The sequence below is a fragment of the Gorilla gorilla genome, chromosome 2, assembly GCF_029281585.2.
Source record: "Gorilla gorilla gorilla isolate KB3781 chromosome 2, NHGRI_mGorGor1-v2.1_pri, whole genome shotgun sequence".
Classification (NCBI taxonomy): domain Eukaryota; kingdom Metazoa; phylum Chordata; class Mammalia; order Primates; family Hominidae; genus Gorilla; species Gorilla gorilla.
Window position 1 is genome coordinate 39820196 of NC_086017.1, and position 21019 is coordinate 39841214.

Genomic DNA, 21019 nt, shown 5'->3' on the forward strand with positions numbered 1-21019 from the left:
AAAACTTCTGCTTAATTAGAGTCTCTTAATCATGAAAAGTTTTGAGTTATCATAGACAGTGGTGAAAATAATTAAAGTAATTAGGCAAATTGGATTTGGATAAACATTTTAAATGGATAGTCAAGTATCAATGTTGGAGAAGGTTCTATTAGCAACTGAGTCTGGTTGACAGGAAAAAGGAAGATTAAATGCCTAATAGACAAGGCTCTAAGGTTATTCCTGGTCTGATAACGATTTTGGATAATTCTACCAGAGTTGACAATGTTGTGTATTTCTTTTTAACTGATTTCGTCTCTTGCTTAATTTACCCTTCTAAATTCATATGATCTCCCCAACCACAAAGAACAGTTAAACACCCAGCACAAAATGGTTTAATTTTAAAAGAAATTGATTGATTCATGCATATAAAAAGCCAATAGCAAGAGCTGCCTCAAATGATATCACTACATGTTTTTTTCTTTATATTCATTTGCATTTGTCTTCACATTCCATATTCTCACATCTGACAAATCTATGTCCTCTCTATCATGGTAACAGAGTCGCTGACCCATAAGCTTACACTACACCATGCTAGGGAAGAGAATAGGTCATTTCCAGGTGTCTCTGTATGGAAAAGAGAATGTTTTCCTTTCCAGTAGCTTAAGTAAACATCAAGTTTCATTGGCTCTGTTAGGGCTATTTTCATTTATTTCTGAACAAATGATCAGGATACACTAACTGTAGAGCCAATCACATTCTAACTACATGGTAGTGAAATGGGGGTCATAGGATTTTCAAAAGAAATGTGGATTATCATCAAGAATAGGAAATGAATGCTGAGTTGTAAGAAAAAAATGCAAATAGAAGTTCACCCTTGTCATCATTCTTCATATCCTTCTGTCTATAGCGTACAAGTACAACTTTTGACTGATTTTTACTTTTGACCTTAAGTCATTGATCCCTCTTTTAAAAATCTGTCTTGTTTTATAAATATCCTTGAGACAAGACTTAAGAGTATTTTTAGGAAATTCAAACCTACATATTTTTATTTTCTATGTGTGTATGAAATTCATTAAAGAGGATGTTCGTTTATATCTACCACTTTAAAACTTACAGCAGTTTAAATATAATTGGTTTTCAATAAAAATTGTATATAATGTAGGAAACATGACTTCATTGGGCAAAACTCTAGAAAAATATGTAGTTAACATTTTTGGAAAAAACTGTCCATAGTAGCCTGTGAGTTAGTGAAGGAGTGTCCCCAGGCCCTAAACAGAAACTAATGTTTTCTAGGATATAGCATTCAAGGACCAAGAAACTAGGTGAGACCAGATCAAGAAAATTAGGAGATAAAAATGAAGAGTAATATGATATCTGTATTGCTTTTTCTTTTTGTTTGATTTTGGCTGCCTTTTTCTTTGCTACCACCCAATAATGAGCACTTCTGGTTTGCTTATCTATTTATTTCATTAGTTTTATTTCTTTTCGAAGCTAATTCTTACACGCCTCTCTTAATGTTCAGACCCTTTATATCTTATTTTTTCCAGTGAATGGGAGATATTAAGATTTGTCCTTTTGAGTTGATTATATCCAATTTATTTTCTTTGTTTGAGAATGTAACTGAGATATCACTGGGTCTCTCAATATTTTGAAACCAGATGATTGTCTAAAATCCTCAATCCCATACCCTTTAGAAGTCCAAAGCTTTATGCAACATGTATTTGAGTTTTCAAGGGCATTAATAATCACTTTTATTTGCTCTCTTTATTCTAGGTTGATTTTGATGTAAAATTTACTCTTTTTTCAATTTTCTCATAGAAATCCCACTCAGAGTCACATTAATGAAGATTTGGGATGTGTTCAGGAATCGAAACATGTTGTTCGTTCCAATAACTTCAACTTGAATATAAAGCTACATCTCTGTGGTTTAAATGCCTTTTAATAGCTTCACCAAAGTGGAATTTCAGGCCCATACCACTCATGGGCTCCTCCCTCCTCCCTCTTCCCGCCAGCTTCTTCAGGTTTTCTCTCTTCCCATCTTTCTTAGAAACACAAGATGCTCCCATTCCCCGCTTTATAACTGCCTCCTCTCTTGGACTCACTTCTCCAGCTCCTCCAGTGTCTTCTCTCTTCCTATCTTTCTTAGAAAGACAAGATTATCCCATTCCCCGCTTTATAACTGCCTCCTCTCTTGGACTCACTTCTCCAGCTCCTCCAGTGTCTTCTCTCTTCCTATCTTTCTTAGAAAGACAAGATTATCCCATTCCCCGCTTTATAACTGCCTCCTCTCTTGGACTCACTTGTCCACCCTGGCCCAGTACTCATCTCTTCCCACCTCCTCAAAACTACATTATTTCATTAGCAATGATTTCAGCCTTGGCCTCACTTCAGAATGCCTTTTAACAGAGTACTCCACAGCCCCATGTTGTCAAGAGCTTCCTATGATGGAAGATCTTACTTATACATTTGGTATCCTGCATCTTTTTGTCCTAATACACTTGTTTGTTTGTTTGTTTTTCGTTTTAAGTTGTTTCATAAGTGGCTCCAGTTTCTTCTCAAATATGTTAGGTATAGGGGAATATTTTTTACTGGTTCAGAATTCCTTTTCTCTTAATTTTAATATTTTTCCTTTAATTCTCACCCTTAATTATTCAATTTAAAAAAAGAAGCCTGCTTTTTTAACGGACTTTATTCTCCCTTAATTTTTTATGTTCTCCTTGAAAACCTTAAGCTTTTTACCCAGAGTGCTTAATTATTCATTCACTCACTCATTCATTCATTCACTCAACAAATATATATTAACTACCAACCATAATTAATTAGGCATGGTCTTTCTAGTTTACCTGGTTTGACTGCTAAGAGCTTTAGCAGAGGTACAGAGAAAAAGCTGTTAGATGTCATAAGAGGTAGTTACCATTTCCCAATGGGGGACTGAAGCAAGGCATCATACAAGAATTTAGCATTTGGACTCAGATTGAGAGACAGGTTTTGGATTTGTGTTGTAGGTGGATTAAAAAAAAAGTTTGAACACAGTGGAAACAAAAAAGGCCAGAAGGAGGAGGTTAGCAAGAAAATGCTCTTAACTGTGAGCAAGTGGATTTTGGAATAGCCAAACATAAGTGAGATGATGTAGGTCACAATGATTTTAAGAATTGAATGGGAGTGGAATAAAATTTACCCCACAATTACATACTTTGCTTCTCCATTGCTTGATGGTTGTCATCAAACTAACTATTCTTCAATTCCTTTGGCAAGGAGTGGAATCTGGACTCTGGCACCAGAGGGTCGATTTCCTTCCAGTTCTCCTTTCTATTTTTTTTTTTTTTTTTGCTTTTGTTTCTTTACTTTGAACTCCTCACAGCCTTGGTAAAAAGCCTTGGTAAAAAGAGTGCTTGCAGAGACTTTTTCATTTTGTTTTTATATTGCCCAAATTGTACTCACATGGATAGAGTAGTACCATTTAATTGTTTCCCTCTAAATATGCACAGTTCCTAGAGGTATTTTAATCAAATAGCTTTATGCCCTGTTGTTTGCAGTTTCCAACTTTTTGTTTTCTATTACTTTCTGTTTATTTAGAATGTTGCTGCCTCTTCTTTTCTTCTCTCCATTTTCTCCCTGTCTTCATTTGCTTACCACCCATCTTGGATCAACCTCTAATATGAATATTCAAAATAGTTGAGTAAGTCAAGTTCTGTCTCTGAAAATCTCTTGACCAAAAAAACAGATTAAAAAATAATATCACTGACCCTTGTAGAGACTGAGCTCTGTTTCAGAAAACATTAAGGAATGCCTTCAACATTTTCTCTTGTTTAGTTGCATCATTTACTTGAGTCCACTGGGATGATTGGCATTCACGATGTGTGGGCTGGAGACCATCAAAAGGAAATGTTTTGTGTGGAAATGGAATTTACTGTGTGTGTGGCAGTCTGAATAAGTTCCCTTTCTCTTTGGCTAAAGCATCTTTACCAAGCCCAATCTAATGCATTAGTCACAGAACTTAAATAGAAAACAACCAAGCTTCCAGGCACATTGAGGATTTCTTCGTTCCTTTGTCTTTTTGACGAAGTCCCTCAGTTCTTTCATTTCCAAAGTAAAGAAGCAAGCCTAGTCCACAGACAAAATTAAATGAACCTAAAGAGGCTAAGGACATTAGTTGTTTATGTGTTCATATTAGTTTCTAGAAGAACTAACTAGATAATAGATCAGTCAGGCCAGTTAAACTAATTTCTTGATTATTTCAAATTTAAAGACTGATAATAAATGTTGGTTTGACCTTAACAGACTCTCTTATTTAAGGAGGTCACCACTTTACAGGCACTTTTAAATTCTTTATTATTTACAAACCAGACTAATATGGCAAAAAGAAAACAGAATGTTAAGGAACACTGAAGAGGGTATGAGCAGACAAGAAATTCAAATGTGAAATAGAAACACTAACAGAAGAAAGTAGTAATAATACGAAACATCCAATTTGCAGGAATTTGATTATCTACTTGGTTCCTGGGTACTATGGTGAATGTAAGATTGGCAACAATAAATAATACCTAAAATTAAATAGCTTTATATATGTAAGATTAACAAGGAGAAATGAGTTCTCCAGGATACCCAATGTATTAGTAACTCAACCAGTTTTTTCTGGGTTTTATCATGTCCTATTACCCAATCTATGCTTTATAGCCATAGTATATGGTTTCTCAACATAATACTTGGCGTATAATAGGGATTCAAACATTTCTGACTGAATGTTCCTAGTAAGTGAATTAGGTGTGTGTATCCTTTAATGGAATTTAACAGAACAACACTTTGGCCTCTCAATTTCCTGAGCTCCTCACTTCTGGTGACCTTTCTGTATTCTATCCTAGAATTTATCTTTAGCAATTACTGTGCTCACTCTAAATCTCAATTTTAAGCACTCAGTTTCACACATATCACGTTCTGATGACCACCTCCTTCTTTCCACACACTTCTTTCATGACCCTATGGCAACAGTTCTTTGACACTACTAAGCCTGCTTTTCTGTTTATTGTTGCCCCCTCTTTCAGTACTTTTCCCTCTTCACTTTCTCACATCCATCTCTAACTTAGATTCCATAGTAAAAGATAGTAATCACTGTCTTTCCTGTGCTTCACCTACCCTGGCTAACTCTTCTTCCATCATCTTCTTCGAGTAAAACTTGGATCTCACTTGTATTCCGTTCTCAGACTGCTCCATTCTTTTGAACAGCTGGATATGGCTAGAGTAAAATGCCACTATGTTGATGGTCTTTACCTTGATTTTGTAACCATAAGACTTAAATGTTACCTCAACACTTCCTAGAAATCTTATTACATAACCCTGGTCCATTCACTCTCCTGCTCTTCAAGACATCCATTTTATACCTTCTTTCTCACTGCCAAGCCCACCACCTTTCATTTTCACCTCACATCTTGCTTCATATATAGAAATGATGAAAAGAGAACATTGGTACCTTACAAATCTCCCAATCTTTTCACATCTGAATCTATTAATTGTATCCTTTTGAATGAATAAATTGCCTCTGTTCTTATCTAAAGTCATTATTTTTTGTTTTCTGTCAGTTTTTTAAAAACCCTTTTATTGAAGTATAACACATGTACAGAAAAAATACACAATTCATAAATTTGCAGCTCAATAAATTTTACAAAGTGTAAACATTCATGGATCCATCATCCACATCAACATATAAAAGGGTCTTATCACAGAAACCTCCATTATATTCCTGCCCCTTTTATAATCCCCACAAAAGTATAAAAAATCCTGACTTCTATTGCCATAGATTTGTCTTATTTTTAAGCTTTAAGAAAAATGGAATAATACAGTGTAAAACCTTTTATGTCTGCCTTCTTTAATTCAACATTGTATCTATGAGACCCATCCATATTTATAGAGCACTTTGTTTCTCATTGTTTTATATTTTATATATAAAATACGTTTATATATTTATATATTTTATATATAAAATATGTTTATATATTTATATATTTTATATATAAAATACGTTTATATATTTTATATATAAAATACATTTATATATTTTATATATAAAATACGTTTATATATTTATATATTTTACATATAAAATACATTTATATATATATTTTATATATAAAATACGTTTATATATTTATATATTTTGTATATAAAATACGTTTATATATTTATATATTTTATATATAAAATACGTTTATATATTTATATATTTTATATATAAAATACGTTTATATATTTATATATTTTATATATAAAATACGTTTATATATATATTTTATATATAAAATACGTTTATATATTTATATATTTTGTATATAAAATACGTTTATATATTTATATATTTTATATATAAAATACGTTTATATATTTATATATTTTACATATAAAATACGTTTATATATATATTTTATATATAAAATACGTTTATATATTTATATATTTTGTATATAAAATACGTTTATATATTTATATATTTTATATATAAAATACGTTTATATATTTATATATTTTATATATGCTTTATATTTTATATACTTTACTGTAGATGATATTTAGGTGACTTCCAGCTTAGAATCATTATAAATAATTTTACTTTAAATATGTTATACTTATCTTTTGGTGTATATTTGTAAGAATTTCTGTTGATACATACATAGGAGTGTGCTCGCTTGGTCATGAGTTCTGCAAATGTTCTGCTTAATTGGCAACGCCAAACAATTTTACAATTTAAACTCCCACTAGCAGTATATAGGAGTTCCTGTTGTCCACATCCTTACCAACACTTGGTATTGTGAGCCTTTTTCATTTTTGCCAGTCTGGTTGGAGTAGGGTGTTATAATATTTTTAACTTTCATTTTTCTAGTGACCAATGAGTGAGATCAATCATGTTTTAATATGCATATTATCATTTACATCAACTATATAAATTTTTCATTGTCTTGTTTTTTAATAAAATTTTTAGAGATCATTGAATATTCACATGCAGTTCTAAGAAATCATATAGTGAGATCCCTTGTAGTCTCTCTATTCTGTTCCATTAGTCTATTTTTCTATCCTTGCAATATGACACTAAGCACACTATCTTAATTACTGTGACTTTTCAGTAACTATTGATATCTAGTAGTATACATGCTTAAACTTTGATTTTTTTGCCTGCAGAATTTTCTTCCACATTCTAAGTCCTTTGTATTTCCATATAAATTTTAGAATGGGCTTGTTTATTTCTACTAAGAAATCTGCTTGAATTTCAATGGGGATTGCAATTTGTAAGGAAAATTTACACTTTAACAGGACTGAGTCTTCTAATTGAGGAATGTGGCATATCTCTGAATATATTTAGGTCTTATTTAATTTCTTTCATCAAGATTTTCTAATTTGTAATACAGAAGTTTTCATTGCCTTCTCTCATATTTCTAGTTATTTTGGTTTTTGATGATATATATATGTAGTATTTAATTTTCATTTTAATTGTCTCTTGTTGACATATAGAGATACAATTTTGTATGCCACTAGCAAATGACCCTCACTCCCGAATACAATAATTCTCTGTGTTTCTTTTTTAATAGTTTAATGCACAGTTATCTGTGGGTTATGTTTAGTGATGTTCTGGGAGACTGAATGGAATAATATACCTGTCAAGCCCACTAACTGGCCTTCTTCCTTCTTTAAGTACTTTCACTCCCAGTAGAAGTATATCCTGCTCTGTATTCACCTCCTGGATGATCATTTCATCATTTATAACTGTCTACTTTGTTATTTCTATATTAGTACCTTAAGCAAATAGCCTCCTTTATATACTAAAACTAATATAAAGCATTATGAATGCATACACTGTTACTAGTCTGGATAGAGATCTAGTTCATTATCCATTATACATTCCACTGACAGAAGTAGAAAGAATATAGGAAGAACTGAACAGTAGGGGTCCAGGTAGGAGTCCATCCTTTCCATGCCCTAATAGGGCCACTCTACGCTCAAGGAAAATATCTCAAGGTCTCCTCCTCTCTGTGCATGGTCTCTCATCCCTTGAGTGACATGATGACATATAAAACATTCTTAGAATTTCACTTGAGGCAGATATTACTAATTAATTAATCAAAGCAAGCATGTGAAATGGTATCAATTTGCCAAACCAGGTTCAGACATTGTGCCTCAATTCAGAAATAATAGAATTATGCAAATCTAAAAATGTGACCCTCAAAAGTGTGGAATACCTCTGCTTGAGGTAATACCGCTCCTCTCCTTCAGCTACTCACTCAACTCTGACAAATCATAACTCAGTTTATTCCCTATATCCCCAAGCTTTCTTTGTTAAAAGAAATTTTGAACGACTTGCTTTTGAAAGTAACTCACATGGCATGCTCTTAGCATCATCTAGCACAATCTTTGTTTTCTTCTGTTCAACTTCCTTTCAGAGTTGCATTTTTACAACTTCCCTCTATTGTTCTCATTGACTTTCTGGGTTTGATGCGACCTGAAAAACTCTCCTTTCTGAAATTCGTTAACCAGCTTCATCAATTTTATAGCAAGGACTGAAAGCACCAATTTAAAATTTAAATGGTACAATGATAACTTCAAATTAGTTTGATCAATTATTTTAGGAAATTCCAAAAACTGAAATTTCAAATATTGAAATGCAGGAACTTCCTTGCCCCTCCCTGGCTCTACAAATAATTAAAATAAAAAGTTTCCTCACAGGAAATATATAAAATATGTTTGTTTTGTCTTGCTTTAGTGGAGGAAAAGAGTGTAAATCTAGAACTAATAATTTGGGGTTTTCTTTGTTTGCTTCCACAGAAATAATCAATGATTCCACACTAATAGAAACCATTTGTCCCAACTGAAATAGGCAAAAACACGGTTCCGTTCCAATTTTACAATTTTTTTTTGTTTCTTCACACAACACCGTGGTGATGCAGTGTCTAGACTTTTTGGAACAAGGCATGGAGTCTGGAATTTATTCTGTGGGTTTGAAAATGGTTATTCAGTGCTCCTACACATTCACATGTGAAAATCTAATGATTTCAGAATAGGTAAAAATCATCAAGCTGTTTACCAAATATATATATATTCATTAATGCTGTAATTTCAAGCTGCTACTTATAGCATTGGTGAATATACAAGGAAATATTGTATCTGAAATATGCAAAATAAAAAACTTGTGTTCATGAAATAATTACTGCAGATATTTTCTAGCTTTTGTGAGGCTCTAGTAAAAAAATAGCTTAAGAATATACATCTATTCTTGTGGTTTCAATAAGTAATCTGTGAGAATTTATCAAGTTAAAAGGGCAGAATTGATATCACAGGTCATTCTCTTAGTCCTCTGCCATTTATTAGCTGGATAAAATGAAAGCAGGCTCTGAGGCACCCAGATTTAACCAGTGTTTGTGCAGGCTGTATTATTAAGTCTGACTGTAGTTCATCTGTGCTCTGAAGAAAATCAAACTATGTGCTTGCAGAGAAAGTTCAGAGTTATTTGTCACCAATTACCTAAAGCTGGGAGTTGAGCTTACACATAGCTATAGCCAATTCCTGTAAATACTTGTTCCTAATTTCACAAGACTGTCACTTCCTGAGGATTTACCTTAGAAAGTGTATGTCTACCACAGAAGAACTGTAATACAAAAATGTTTACCCAGAGATAATAGTCTTAAGGGACATAAAACTCCATAGCATTGATTAGTTTAAAATAACCTGTTCTTAATTTTCAAACAAGTATTTCAAGTTCTGTTAGGTTTTCTGTGACAAAAGAAAAGCAAGCAGAAAGATTTTTTTTCATTAAAAGATACACACACATACAACACATTGAACTGAGCTAATCTCAATTATACTATTAAATCTCTACTGGTTATTTTAAGAAAAGAAACATAAAAGTAAGTTACCAAGTATTTAAGGTAGCTCGTCTGGAAGAAAATTAGGTTGTCTGAATATAAAGTGAAGGTTAAAAAAAATGGAAAAAACAAAAAAAACTAAAATTATCAATCAATGGCATGTTTCTATATTTCTTACTTAAATTATTAAAGGCCATTAAAACAAGTTAATATCTATATTACATAAAAATGATCAGAAGGAAGATCTTAAGACCTTATTTACTTCAAAAATAATGAAGTAGACTGAAAAGTGTGCTGAATAATAGGTCAGAAGAACTGGGGTCCTGGCGTGGTGGCTCACACCTGTAATCTCAGCATTTTGGGAGGCAGAGGCCAGAGGATACTTGAGGCCAGAAGTTCAAGACCAGTCTGGGCAAGACCCTGTCTCTACAAAAATAAAAGTAAAAAAACATATCTAGGCATGGTGGTGCATGCATGTAGTCCCAGCTACTTGGGAAGGTGAGGCGGGAGGATCACTTGAGCCCAGGAGTTTGAGGTTACAGTGAGCTATGATTGTACCGCTGTACTCCAGCCTGGGCCACATGAGCAAGACTGCCTCTAAAACAAAAAGAAAAAAGAAGGAAAGAAACAACAACAACAACAACAATGACAAAACTGGGGTTTATCCTCATTATATAAGAACCTATATTTCTCCATCTGTAAAATAGGTAAAGCATTTTGCTTGACTCAGTGTTGCTCTGAAGAGAAGTTGAGTATGAATTGCATGACAAGCAGTTCAGTTTTGGTCATGTTGACAACTTTATTGAATGTCATGAAAGAAGTAAAGATACTCTGATTCAGTTTTACTAAAACAAAATGCAGATGGAGTTTTAAATAACTCAAGTGTCATTTGAAGAAGTTTAGCTAAGATTCACCTAAAATGTTACTTTATTATTAAGTTCTGGGATACATGTGCAGGTTTGTTACATAGGTATACACGTGCCATGGTGGTTTGCTGCATCCATCAACCCGTCATCTACATTAGGTATTTCTCCTAATGCTATCCCTTCCCTAGCCCCCCACCACCTGACAGGCTGCAGTGTGTGATGTTCCCCTCCCTGGGCCCATGTGTTCTCATTGTTCAACTCCCACTTATGAGTGAGAATATGCAGTGTTTGGTTTTCTGTTCCTGTGTTAGTTTGCTGAGAATGATGGTTTCCAGCTTTATCCATGTCCCTGCAAAGGACATGAACTCATTCTTTTTATGGCTGCATAGTATTCCATGGTGTATATGTGCCACGTTTTCTTCATTCAGTCTATCATTGAAGGGCGTTTGGGTTGATTCCAAGTCTTTGCTATTGTGAACAGTGCTGCAATAAACATACGTGTGCATGTGTCTTTACAGTAGAAAGATTTATAATCCTTTAGGTATATACCCAGTAATGGGATTGCTGGGTCAAATTGTATTTCTGGTTCTAGATCCCTGAGGAATTGCCACACTGTCTTCCGCAATGGTAGAACTAATTTACACTCCCATCAACAGTATAAAGTGTTCCTATTTCTCCATATCCTCTCTAGCATCTGTTGTTTCATGACTTGTTAATGATCCCCAGTCTAACTGGTGTGAGACGGTATGTCACTGTGGTTTTGATTTGCATTTCTCTAATGATCAGTGATGATGAGCTTTTTTTTCATGTTTGTTGGCCACACAAATGTCTTCTTCTGAGAAGTGTCTGTTCATATCCTCACCCACTTTTTGATAAGGTTGTCTTTCTCTTGTAAATGTGTGTAAGTTACTTGTAGATTCTGGATATTAGCCCTTTGTCAGATGGATAGATTGCAAAAATTTGCTCGCATTCTGTAGGTCGCGTGTTCACTCTGATGATAGTTTCTTTTGCTGTGCAGAAACTCTTTAGTTTAATTAGATTCCATTTGTCAATTTTGGCTTTTGTTGCCTTTGCTTTTGGTGTTTTAGTCTTGAAGTCTTTGCCTATGCCTATGTCCTGGATGATACTGCCTAGGTTTTCTTCTAAGATTTTTAAGGTTTTGTGTCTTACATTTAAGTCTTTAATCCATCTTGAGTTAATTTTTGTATAAGGTGTAAGGAGGGGGTCCAGTTTCAGTTTTCTGCCTATGGCTAGCCAGTTTTCCCAACACCACTTATTAAATAGGGAATCCTTTCCCCATTGCTTGTTTTTGTCAGGTTTGTCGAAGATAGATGGTTGTAGATGTATGGCATATTTCTGAGGCCTCTGTTCTGTTCCCTTGGTCTATGTATCTGTTTTGGTACCAGTACCATGCTGTTTTGGTTACTGTAGCCTTATAGTATAGTTTGAAGTCAGGTATTGTGATGCCTCCAGCTTTGTTCTTTTTGCTTAGGATTGTCTTGGCTATACAGGCTCTTTTTTTGTTCTATATGAAATTTAAAGTAGTTTTTTCTAATTCTGTGAAGAAAGTCAATGGTAGCTTAATGGGAATAGCATTGAATCTATAAATTACTTTGGGCAATATGGCTATTTTCATGATATTGATTCTTCCTATCCATGAGCATGGAATGTTTTTTTCCATTTGTTTTTGTCCTCTCTTATTTCCTTGAGCAGTGGTTCATAGTTCTCCTTGAAATGATCCTTCACATCCCTTGTCAGTTGTATTCCTAGGTATTTTATTCTCTTTGTAGCAGTTGTGAATGGGAGTTCACTCATGATTTGGCTCTCTGTCTATTATTGGTGTATAGAAATGCTTGTGATTTTTTCACATTGATTTTGTATCCTGAGACTGTGCTGAAGTTGCTCAACAGCTTAAGAAGATTTTGGGCTGAGACGGTGGGGTTTTCTAAATATACAATCATGTCATCTGCAAACAGAGACAATTGGACTTCCTCTCTTCCTATTTGAATGCCCTTTATTTCTTTCTCTTGCCTGATTGACCTGGCCAGAACTTCCAATACTATGTTGAATAGGAGTGGTGAGAAAGGGCATCCTTGTCTTGTGCCTGTTTTCAAAGGGAATGCTTCCAGCTTTTGCCCATTCAGTATGACATTGAGTGTAGGTTTGTCATAAATAGCTCTTATTATTTTGATACGTTCCATCAATATCTAGTTTATTGAGGGTTTTTAGCATGAAGGGCTATTGAATTTTGTTGAAGGCCTTTTCTGCATCTATCGAGATAATCATGTGGTTTTTGTCATTGGTCCTGTTTATGTGATGGACTACATTTATTGATTTGTGTATGTTGAACCAGCCTTGCATCCCAGGGATGTAGTTGATTTGATCATAGTGATAAGCTTTTTGATGTGCTGCTGGATTCAGTTTGCCAGTATTTTATTGAGGATTTTTGCATTGATGTTCATCAGGGATATTGGCCTGAAATTTTCTTTGTGTGTGTCTCTGCCAGGTTTTGGTATCAGGATGATGCTGGCCTCATAAAATGAGTTAGGGAGGATTCCCTCTTTTTCTGTTGTTTGGAATAGTTTCAGAAGGAATCGTACCAGCTCCTCTTTGTACCTCTGGTAGAATTCGGCCATGAATCCATCTGGTCCTGGGCTTTTTTTGTTGGTAGGCTATCAATTACTGCCTCAATTTCAGAACTTGTTATTGGTCTATTCAGGGATTCGACTTCTTCCTGGTTTAGTCTTGGGAGGGTGTATGTGTCCAGTAGTTTATCCATTTCTTCTAGATTTTCTAGTTTATTTGCATAGAGGTGTTTATAGTATTATCTGATTGTAGTTTGTATTTCTGTGAGATCAGTGGATGATATCCCCTTTATTATTTTTTATGGTGTCTATATGATTCTTCTCTGTTTTCTTATTAGTCTGCCTAATCGTCTATTTTGTTAATCTTTTCAAAAAACCAGCTCCTGGATTCATTGATTTTTTGAAGGGTTTTTAATGTCTCTATCTCCTTCAGTTCTGCTCTCATCTTATTTATTTCTTGTCTTCTGCTAGCTTTTTAATTTGTTTGCTCTTGCTTCTCTAGTTCTTTCAATTGTGATGTTAGGGTGTCGATTTTAGATCTTTCCTGCTTTCTCCAGTGGGCATTTAGTGCTATCAATTTCCCTCTAAACACTGCTTTAGCTGTGTCCCAGAGATTCTGGTACATTGTGTCTGTTCTCATTGGTTCAAAGAACTTATTTATTTCTGCCTTCATTTCATTATTTACCCAGTAGTCATTCAGGAGAAGGTTGTTCATTTTCCACGTAGTTGTGCAGTTTTGAGTGAGTTTCTTCATCCTGAGTTCTAATTTGATTGCACTGTGGTCTGAGAGACTGTTTGTTATGATTTCCGTTCTTTTGCATTTGCTGAGGAGTGTTCCAATTATGTGGTCAATTTTAGAGTAAGTGAGATGTGCTGAGAAGAATGTATATTCTGTTGATTTGCGGTGGAGAGTTCTGTAGATGTCTATTAGGTCTACTTGGTCCAGAGCTGAGTTCAAGTCCTGAATATCCTTGTTAATTTTCTGTCTCATTGATCTGTCTAATATTGACAGTGGGGTGTTAAAGTCTCCCGCTATTATGGTGTGGGAGTCTAAGTCTCTTTGTAGGTCTCTAAGAACTTGCTTTAGTAATCTGGGTGCTCATGAATTGGGTGCATATATATTTAGGATAATTAGCTCTTTTTGTTGCATTGATCCCTTTACCACTATGTAATGCCCTTCTTTGTCTTTTTTTGATCTTTGTTGTTTTAAAGTCTGTTTTATCAGAGACTAGGATTGCAACCCCCCCCCCCTTTTTTTTTTTTTTTTTTTTTTGCTTTCTATTTGCTTGGTAAACATTCCTCCATTCCTTTATTTTGAGCCTATGTGTGTCTTTGCATGTGAGATGGGTCTCCTGAATACAGCACACCAATGGGTCTTACTCTTTATCCAATTTGCCAGTCTGTGTCTTTTAATTGGGGCATTTAGCTCATTTACATTTAAGGTTAATATGGTTATGTGTGAATTTGATCCTGTCATTATGATGCTAGCAGGTTATTTTGCCCATTAGTTGATGCAGTTTTTTCATAGTGTCGATGGTCTTTACAATTTGATATATTTTTGCAGTGGCTGGTGCCAGTTTTTCCTTTCCATATTTAGTATTTCCTTCAGGAGCTCTTGTAAGGCAGGCCTGGTGGTGACAAAATCTCTCAGCATTTGCTTGTCTGTAAAGGATTTTATTTCTCCTTTGCTTATGAAGCTTAGTTTGGCTGGATATGAAATTCTGGGTAGAAAATTCTTTTAAGAACATTGAATATTTGCCACCACTCTCTTCTGGCTTGTAGGGTTTCTTCAGAGAGATCCACTGTTAGTCTGATGGGCTTCCCTTTGTGGGTAACATGACCTTTCTCTCTGGCTGCCCTTAACATTTTTTCTTTCATTTCAACCTTGGTGAATCTGATGAATATGTGTCTTGGGGTTGCTCTTCTTGAGGAGTATCATTGTGGTGTTCTCTGTATTTCCTGAATTTGAATGTTGGCCTGTCTTGCTAGGTTGGGGAAGTTCTCCTGGATAATATCCTGAAGAGCATTTTCCAACTTGGTTCCATTCTCCCTGTCACTTTCCAGTACACCAGTCAAACGTAGGTTTGGTCTTTTCACATACTCCCATGTTTCTTGGAGGCTTTGTTCATTCTTTTTTCTCTAATCTTGTCTTCATGCTTTATTTCATTAAGTTGATCTTCAATCTCTCATATCCTTTCTTCCACTTGATCAATTTGGCAAGTAATGATACTTGTCTATGCTTCATGAAGTTCTCATGCTGTGTTTTTCAGCTCCATCAGGTCATATATGTTCTTTTCTAAATGGGTTATTCTAGTCAGCAATTCCTCTAGCCTTTTTTCAAGGTTCTTAGCTTCCTTTCATTGTGTTAGAACATGCTCCTTTAGCTCAGAGGAGTTTGCTATTACTCACCTTCTGAAGCCCACTTCTGTCAATTCATCAAACTCATTCTCTGCCCAGTTTTTTTCTCTCACTGGTGAGAAGTTGTGATCCTTTCAAGGAGAAGAGGCATTCTGGTTTTTGGAATTTTCAGCCTTTTTACACTGGTTTTTTCTCATCTTCATGGATTTATCTACCTTTAGTCTTTGATGCTGGTGACCTTCAGATGGGTTTTTTGTATGGATGTCCTTTTTGTTGATGTTGACACTATTCCTTTCTGTTAGTTTTCCTTCTAACAAACAGTCAAGCCCCTCTGCTGCAGGTCTGCTGGAGTTTGCTGGAGGTCCACTCCAGACCCTCTTTGCCTGGGTATGACCAGCAGAGGCTGCAGAACAGCAAATATTGCTGCCTTTTCCTTCCTCTGGAAGCTTCGTCCCAGAGGGGCACCCACCAGATGCTAGCTGGAGGTCTCCTGTATGAGGTGTCTGCCAGTCAGGAGGCATGAGGGTCAGGGACCCACTTGAGGAGGCAGTCTGTCAGGGACCCACTTGAGGAGGCAAAGCTCAAGCGCCGTGCTGGGAGATCTGCTGCTCTCTTCAGAGCCAGCAGGCAGGAACATTTGTCTGCTGAAGCTGCGCCCACAGCCACCCATACCCACAGGTGCTCTGTCCCAGGGAGATGGGTGTTTTATCTACAACCCCTAACTGGGGCTGCTGCCTTTCTTTCAGAGATGCCGTGCCCAGAGATGAGGAATCTGGAAAGGCAGTCTGACTATAGTGGCTTTGCCGAGCTGTAGTGGGCTCCGCCCAGTTTGAACATCCCAGCAGCTTTGTTTACACTGTGAGGGGAAAACAGCCTGCTCAAGCCTCAGTAAGGGCAGACACCCCTCCCCACACCAAGCTCCAGCATCCCAAGTGGACTTCAGACTGCTGTGCTGGCAGCAAGAATTTCATGCCAGTGGATCTTAGCTTGCTGGGCTCCATAGAGGTGGCACCCTGGCTTCAGCCCCTTTTCCAAGGGAGTGAATGGTTCGTCTCACTGGCATTCCAGGTGCCACTGGGGTATGAAAAAAAAAAATGCATCTAGCTTGGTGTCTGCCCAAATGGCTGCCCGGTTTTGTGCTTGAAACCCAGGGCCCTAGTGGTGTAGGCACCCAAGAGAATCTCCTGTTTTGCCAGTTGTGAAGACTGTGAGAAAAGCATAGTATCTGGGCCAGAATGCATGTTCCTTACCGCACAGTCCCTCACGGCTTCCCTTGGCTAAGGGAGGGAGTTATCCAACCCCTTGTGCTTCCCAGGTGAGGCGATACTCTACCCTGCTTCGGCTCACCCTCCTTGGGCTGAACCCACTATCTAACCAATCCCAATGAGATGAGCCCGGTACCTCAGTTGGAAATGCAGAAATCACCCGCCTTCCGCATTGATCTTGCTGGGAGATGCAGACCAGAGCTGTTCCTATTCATCCGTCTTGCCAACCACCCCCAATGCTTCTTATTAACCATACTACCTAGGAACTCCAGTTTGGCAAGGAAAGTCTAAATAATAGAATAGATACTCATGTGAACTAGTGAACATTGCTGTATATGGCCACAAGTCATGTTTCTAATGACCTCTAATTCACAGAATTTCTTCTTACAGATGTAGAGAGTGGAGTGGGAATGGATCAGAGTAGTATTCTACAGAGGGTGCCAGTGACATCCTCTTATGCAAAGGATACACATACTAACTTACTGGGCAAGTTGCAAAGTTTAGAATTACTAACTTTAGAATAGGAAATACTCAAATAGGTAAGGATTTGTCCTTTTACTAGTATATAGTAAACCTTGGAAACCCATGACCAAAGGGTAGAACATGAGCCACAAATCTATCAGTTCTGAACTTAATTAAATTCATAGTTGGTAAAAATATATTCTCACTTGCTATAAATCTGCTAGATTTTTGAGATTCAATTAAAGAAACATTTTCCAGAATGTATTTCTTAGAGTAGTAGTTTAAGCAAAACTAATTAATGATACCAAAATCAAAACAAAAGTTTTAGAAATGCTAGTTTATCACCTTTAATAGGCTTCTTCTGTAAAACACGATTTCTCAGTTTAATCATAGGTCAATATCAAGAAGAGGATATATCAGGCAGCATTGCTGAAATACATTGGAACACAGAAAGCTTTACTCTCAGTATAGCTAGTGTTCCAAGGAATATATTGTAAAAAGGGCTAAATGAAAGGATATTTAGAACCTATATAGCAGAGGCAAATTACCTATCTGAAATGGCCAGGGAACTGTTACCTACAACATACTCTCTAGAGTAATCTTGTTGAAAAGGCAGATGCTGGCTGGGCGCAGTAGCTCACACCTGTAGTCCTAGCACTCTGGGAGGCCGAGGCAGGTGGATCACTTGAGGCCAAGAGTTCAAGACCAGCTTGGCCAATATGGCAAAACCCTGTCTCTACTAAAAATACAAAAACTAACCAGGTGTGGTGGCACACACCTGCACTCCCAGCTACTGGGGAAGCTGAGGCATGAGAATCGGTTCAACCCTGGAGACAGAGCTTGTAGTGAGCCAAGATCACACCCCTGTACTCCATTCTGGGCAACAGAATGAAACCCAGTTTGAAAAGAGGAGGAAAACAACAACAACAAACAACAAAGAAAAAGAAAAGATGGACTAGTGTTCAGATGCTTTCCTTGATTCAGAATCAGCATGCCTCTTAAATACTGAATATACTAAGATACACAAAACAGTAATTTAGCTTTTTCATATTGATACATGAACTTAGTATTTGATCTCAGCAAATTTTAGTAAAATAATCAGGAGCTTTTGATTTGCCACAAAAAATCATTCCTCTAAACTTTGTGAATTGAGAAAACTTGTCTTTATTTGATGATTCCAGTTTTGATGTTTTGTGTTATTGGTGAAGTTCAGAAACTCAGAAACATAGTTGATTCCATAGAAAATTCAATTCTTGAAGAGTAGAACTTTGAATGTGCAGGGTGAATACGTGTGTTATGAATATGGGTCATACTTTATGCTTATGTAACTGAACATGTAGTTTTACTGGGGCTCCCTTTCTTTATTGCAAAAATACAACTTATCCTCAATACATAATTTATTGATTACTACAACTTAGCAAAAAATGATTTGGCTTCATTATCCATCCCGATAAGAAAAATCTGGTGGATTAAAGGTATTGGAAAGGAAATTTTAACACTGATACAAGAATGAAATGGGAGAAGGGAACAATAGAGACTTCAATATTATCTGTAATACTCCATTTTTTTATATTTAAAAAAGTGATGCAAAAATGAAAAAATGACATTTGCCAATAATGCCAATGTATCACATAACTATTACATTACTTTGCTGCTTTTTTAAATTCAAAAAATAAATATTACTAACCATTTATATGATCATTCATTCAACAACAAGTACTTGTTGAGAGCCTACTATGTGATAGGTGCTAGCAATAAAAGAGAGTAAAAAAGAGACATCATCCCCAACTCTCCTGGAGTTTGTGTTTAGATGTGAAATGTGAAATGTTTGAGATCTTATTTAGAATAGAATGTGTAAAAGGACAAAGTGAGGAAATGGGGTTGAATTAACTCATATTGATAATTAAGAGGTAGGGCTACTGTGGGTACTAAATCAGTAAGCAAAGGCCGTTCAATACTGAGAGGAGCCGCCTTATTTTTAGTGAAAATTGAGTTGGGAAAAAATACACACTGGCTATGGGCCCCATAGCTAAAGCAGTCTCATGTGGTATTTAATTTTCTCACTGGTTGCAGCTCAAAGTTCACATGCATTTTTCTTTGATTCTCTCTAGTATATGACTGCTGCTGCTCCTATGCAAGGGACCTACATTCCTCAGTACACGCCTGTGCCTCCGACAGCTGTTTCTATTGAAGTAAGTCTATCCCTGTCTAATAAAAAGGTTAGAAGAAATAAATCTCAGTCACATATACTGTAGTCCCCCATAACCATAGGAATCCTCACTTGCAATTTTTGTGCTACTCTAAAATATGACATTGTAAATTCAGTATATGAAAGTATAAACATTTACTTGAATGTGGCTGTGTTTTGCTTTGCACATGAAGTGAGCTCATCTGCTACGGAGGCACGACGGGAGTCTCTTTCATATTTAGAGAAAATTCCAGAAGCCAAATCACAACTCCATCAAATTTTAATCACAAAAGGAAAAAAGTTTGCAACTATGTGAATGAACGCGTTCTCTAATGCCTTGTTCCTCAAAGCAAAGAGTGGTTCCTAGACCAGCATCATTGGTATCCCTTGAGAACTTGTTAGAAATGCAGACTTGCTGGGCATGATGGCATGCACCTGTAATCCTTGCTACTTGAGAGGCTGAGACAGGAGGATCTCTTGAGACCGGAAGTTCGAGACCAGCCTGGGTCAAACAGTGAGACCCTGTCAGAAGGAAGAAAAAAAAAAAAAAAAGAAATGTAGACTTTTAGGTACTATCCAGACCTACTGCATCTGAATTTGCATTTTAAGATGATCACTCAGTGATCCAAATGCACATTAAAATTTGAGAGACACTAGACTAATGCACTGGTTCTCAAATTTTCTGCACATTTGAATTATTTTGAGAGCTTTAAAAATATTGATTCCTGGGTCCTATCCCCAGAGATTATGATTTATTTGTCTGGAGTATAGGCTGAACATCATATTTTTAAAAGATCTTAGATGATTCTAATACGTACCAAAGACTAGAAACCATTGCTCTAGGCCATGAACCTGCACAGGTTTACAGCTTCTTACAGACAAGAAAGAAGTTGTACAACTCTTATTGCTGTAGATATCACAAATGATGATGTCAGCTTGTCCTTAATGGAAGCTTTGCTGCTTTCATTCTCCCTTTCCATTGGGATAAATCTATGCCCTCTACACATCATTTTACTGGACAGGGCCATAAACTACATAGAAATGGAGAGGGCATAGAGCTATGCAGATGGTGGTAAAACACTTAGGTATCTATATTCTTCTCTCTGGTTCTAGCCATTACTTTTTTTATTGCCCTTCTTTCCCCTCTCCTGATGCACATGTGCATTATGGTCACCGTGCATTCCTTCTCAGCAGCTGGGAATCCTCTGCAGCTGATGTCTTTGCTACTCCATTTGTTGGCAAGCGACTGCTGTGTTGGTACCACTCCACATAAAAATTCACCAAGACTCTCAATCTCTGAGATTGAGGGAAACCTTTACAGACTAAATTGGATCTTCTAAAAATGTTTCCTGGTTTTGGTGTGCGACAAATGTTTGTTCATACCAAGGTTTAGGAAATCCAGGAGTTCCGATGTTTAAATCTTTCATGTGTTCTAGACCTATAGGTCTCAAAGAATGTGTCATCTTAAACAGTT

At 36.2% G+C, this 21019-nt stretch overlaps 1 protein-coding gene across 8 annotated transcripts in view; it reads left to right on the top strand.

Moving 5' to 3' along the window:
- The window catches only part of RBMS3 (RNA binding motif single stranded interacting protein 3), a 754317-nt gene that overhangs the window by 701012 nt on the left and 32286 nt on the right, over window positions 1-21019 (top strand). For all 8 annotated transcript variants that reach the window (XM_004033784.5, XM_031009629.3, XM_055383255.2 and 5 more), the window contains one exon: window positions 19469-19549. In XM_004033784.5, coding sequence (XP_004033832.1) covers window positions 19469-19549 — 81 coding nt within the window. The remainder of the gene's footprint in view (window positions 1-19468; window positions 19550-21019) is intronic.